This window comes from Kwoniella dendrophila, chromosome 3 (assembly GCF_036810415.1).
Source record: "Kwoniella dendrophila CBS 6074 chromosome 3, complete sequence".
NCBI lineage: Eukaryota > Fungi > Basidiomycota > Tremellomycetes > Tremellales > Cryptococcaceae > Kwoniella > Kwoniella dendrophila.
In genome coordinates this window covers 1,458,022-1,461,902 of record NC_089478.1, presented here as the reverse complement: position 1 = coordinate 1,461,902, position 3,881 = coordinate 1,458,022, and the positions used below count along the sequence as shown (strand labels likewise).

Here is a 3,881-nt window from a genome sequence, read left to right as displayed (position 1 = left end):
CAAAATTGTTGTGGGTCATGTTGTCAATGCCGCCTTCAGCAGATCGGCTTCACTTGAGATTACATGATCCTTTATACGATAATGGACTTCTAATGATTACAGACGAGTATATAGATGTATGCCAAACTTTTGATACTTTCCTTTGTCTTCTTTCCGGGATGATTACACATACAGAATAACGTTACATCTTTTTCATTCTTTTCTTTGCCGGAATTTTAATTTATACTTTCAACTTGGTACCCAAAACACCTAAACAAACTTCTGGTAATTCTCTTTCATCATCCTCATTACTGGAAATTGGATTCCATCTTTCTTCCATTTCACCTTGACATGGCATAGCAATCATTACACCAACTAAAACTTCTTCTCCAGGTTCAGGTATAATGAAATTTGCTTTCTGTGTAGGTATAAGAGTTGATGTTGGTCTATGATTTAATCCTGGTCTTTGTGGTCTATTACTAGAGGTCATATCATCATCATTTGATGCTGCATGTGCAGTTGATTGAGTTATTGTTAATCCCCTTGAAGACCATAAAGATCTAAAATATGATCCAGGCGTCAATGGTGGTGGTAAGATAATTTGCTGTGTAGGTGGGATTTCTGGATTTATTGTTGTATAGTGAAGTACAGATAATGGCTGTAGAGAAGCAAGAACGATCGTATGAGTTAATCAAGATATCATATGAAACGCGATTGCAGGAGGATATATAACTTGAACTTACAGTTAATTCATCCCAACCATCTTTACCATGTTGTAAATTATAATCATCATCTTCTGCAATAGCATTCTCATCTGAATCTTTCAAACCGGCTTTTTCATCATTTCTCCACATTTCAGATTCCCACATAGTAGGCATTAAACCATGTTTCTTTTCTTTCTTATTTCTACCATTTGTACGTCTAGGTAATAAACCTAATGCAGCAGCTGCATCTGTAGGTAAAGCTTCACCACGTCTAATTGCTTCTTCAACTCTTCTATGAAATCTTCTTCTTAATATATATGCTCTAATTAACAGACCAGATGAAATTAATCCTAAAACTAGAATCGTTATTAAGAATGTGAATAGATATAACGTTGTTGAGCCACTGAAAGAGAAATATAAGAAAAAAAAAGTTAGCACTGGATCAAGATAGACGATGAAGAATACAAGGAATAATGACCAGAGACCCATCTGCTGCTTGATATGGTAAGATGGAAAAGCGAGCTGTAATCTCTACTCACCCTCCGGGATTATTGTTAAATACAGGTGCAGTCTCTGTCGATGTATTCCTCGTAGTCGTGCTCGAAGCTTGTTGACGAGCTGTTAAGGTGGGCATCTTGAGTCTTTGTCCCGATGAATGTTTGACAAGGCTATCAAGGATCTAGAATCCAGATTGAGAAGATGATCTAATGGGTAATCGATTCCTGTAGCTGACCGATCTGTGATTACTGATATATCCTGTATCGTATCTCTTCGTCGTCCAAGTCGTTATTCGTTCGTGTCCAGCACAGTAAATATATAGGATCTTGAATATACTCCTTCTGCAAGTATATAGCAGACGTAATACACAGTACGAGCAATGAATGAAAGGGCGATGAATGCTATCAAAAAGAGGAATATGGAAATGTCTACGAATGTTGAAAAGGCAATAATTGATGAAACCCATCGGTCATTTCCCGGCTTGGCGGCCGATATAATCATATGTGATCTCACAAAAGACTACACTACACTAGTTACTGCGGGTTGGGCACCCCGTTTTTTAGTTCAGGATATATATATTATGATACCTTTCATCGGTGTTCACCGAAAGCAACAAATAGACTGAGCAATTTACGTAACTTTAGAACACGGCTCGAAAGACGATTGAGCTCGGCATCCGGTCTTAAATCGCTCGAAATAGAATCAGCGACAAGAGGACCTCATTTGTTGATAAGATAATCTTTCGTTATGTCATCTCTAGAAGGTTGATCCATCATACTGACAAGATACATCAAACTACCTCAAACAACTGTTTCGTATAGACCGTTGACATCTTGAACCGGTTGCTTTGTACCGCTTAGTATCATGGCTTCAGTAAAAATATTCAGTTTAGCAGTAAAGGTATGTGTCAAGTTCACTCTCCTCTACTGAAGTGGAGGTAGTTCATCCGGCTGATTTTCACCCTTTTAGACATTGGCTAAACCAATAGCGAATACGATAAAAGCTCAAGCTACACAGTGAGGAATCATTCACATCGAACAAGAAGCTTGCTAATAAAGCTCAATATGCCCGCAAGATAACCTGAACTGATATATTTATCGACTTCCTTATTAGACATGAAACGTTCAAGAATATCTGTATAGGTTTAGCTCAGGTAAGCTATCAGAAGCTATGTACAAAAGTATAGGTATATACTTCAGCTTATATTCACACACTTGTCACGGAATCATTACAGCGGATGCATCGTACGGAAGCTAGAATGAGAATGGGATTATTGAATGCGGGGGAATCTAGTCAGATAAAACCTTTAAATGACGCTAGGTGAGTGATGATAATTTCATGATTTTTCCATAACATGATACATCTCTATGGTATCTTCTCCATCAGAATAAACAATCTGAATCTCGGGTCTTCTCACCTAAGAAAGTGAAACTAATCACCATTCTGTTTATATACAGAGCAATACAGAATGGAGCAACGACATTAGCAGAAACTTTTCTATTTTTAGTTGGCGCAGGATTAATAGTGGGAGAATCATTCAGATCATCAAGGAAAGAAGAGAAAAGGCGAGATGCAGTTCAAGATAGATTACAGGAGCTGGAAAGTGAAGTGAAGAGGCTGAATGAGGAATTAGATGGGAAGAAAGAAGGTGGTTGGAGGGAAGGTGTAGGTGAGGTGAAAGAGAGGTAAGTTTTGTCGAAGTCTTTGATTCAGATTATCCATCGTTAGTCAATGGAATAAGTCAACAAGGGTGTACTTCAAGTGTCATCTTGTCTCCCTTGGAATTTTCCTTGGAATTTCCCTTCATGCCACACAGTTGAACCCTGACTTATCTGATATTGGTACAAAGAGTTACTTGACTAACAACTGGATGTCTTTGCTGTAGGAACGAGAACATTCAACGTATACTGGACACTATAGTGAATAATGGATTAAAAGCGGGCTGGTTATCCCTAGGACACAAAGAAGAAGGAGAAGTTTTACCTCTACTGGAAGCTGCGAGAGCTGAAGAGGGGTTAAGCACTTCTGCTTTTCGCATCCAGAACGCAAACGATGAAGCAACCGTATCGAGTCAGTGATAGGATGGTGAATTAGTGATGGCGCGAATTGATTCCTAACTCAATCAGAAGGAGTATAATAAAGCTGAGTGACGATGCGGTATAACGGGAGGTTATTCGTCTTAAGGTCATTTCAAAGTCAAGAAGTAATATAGAATAATCATATAGCATTGCATAGCGACTCACGTATACAAATGAAAATGAAAATCAGCGATTTAATGCTTGCAGATCCATACTATTATTATGGTGATCTTTTTAGATCTTTTTAGTCTCGATGATTTCCCAATTCCAGAAATAATTCCACGAAAACATGCATAAGCCACTTACGTGCAAAACACGAGTTTTTATCTCTTTTTTTTTGGTTGTAGTGCCACAACCAATGCTCAAACGCCGAAAGAGGATATAAAATGGGAATTGATTACGTTTAAAATGTAACGTCCTATGCCGAAGCTAGAGGTGGGATTACGATTTGTTCGTAATGAATTTATAGTTCCGCAATGAATGAACCGTTTTTCAGGAATCGAATGTTGTATGCTTTTGGGAATCGCCACAATCGATAAACAGGTAGAGTATTTCGGTTCATGCATGCCAGTCAGTGGTTGTAAGTTAAGGAAGTAACTCAGGGTAAAAATCATCACATACA

The 3,881-nt window shown here is 38.2% G+C and overlaps 2 protein-coding genes across 2 annotated transcripts; one reads left to right on the top strand and one right to left on the bottom strand.

Moving 5' to 3' along the window:
* Window positions 1-220: 220 nt before the first annotated feature.
* L201_002838 (uncharacterized protein) lies at window positions 221-1,317 on the bottom strand (the record flags this gene model as incomplete). Its single annotated transcript, XM_066218604.1, has 3 exons — window positions 221-637; window positions 723-1,086; window positions 1,223-1,317. 3 exons carry the CDS (start codon window positions 1,315-1,317, stop codon window positions 221-223), a joined length of 876 nt encoding a protein of 291 aa, XP_066074701.1.
* A 728-nt stretch (window positions 1,318-2,045) lies between these two features.
* On the top strand, window positions 2,046-3,259 carry L201_002837 (uncharacterized protein; the record flags this gene model as incomplete). The annotated part of the gene is made up of 6 exons (XM_066218603.1): window positions 2,046-2,081; window positions 2,151-2,197; window positions 2,295-2,334; window positions 2,416-2,501; window positions 2,639-2,866; window positions 3,067-3,259. 6 exons carry the CDS (start codon window positions 2,046-2,048, stop codon window positions 3,257-3,259), a joined length of 630 nt encoding a protein of 209 aa, XP_066074700.1.
* Between the last annotated feature and the right edge of the window lie 622 nt (window positions 3,260-3,881).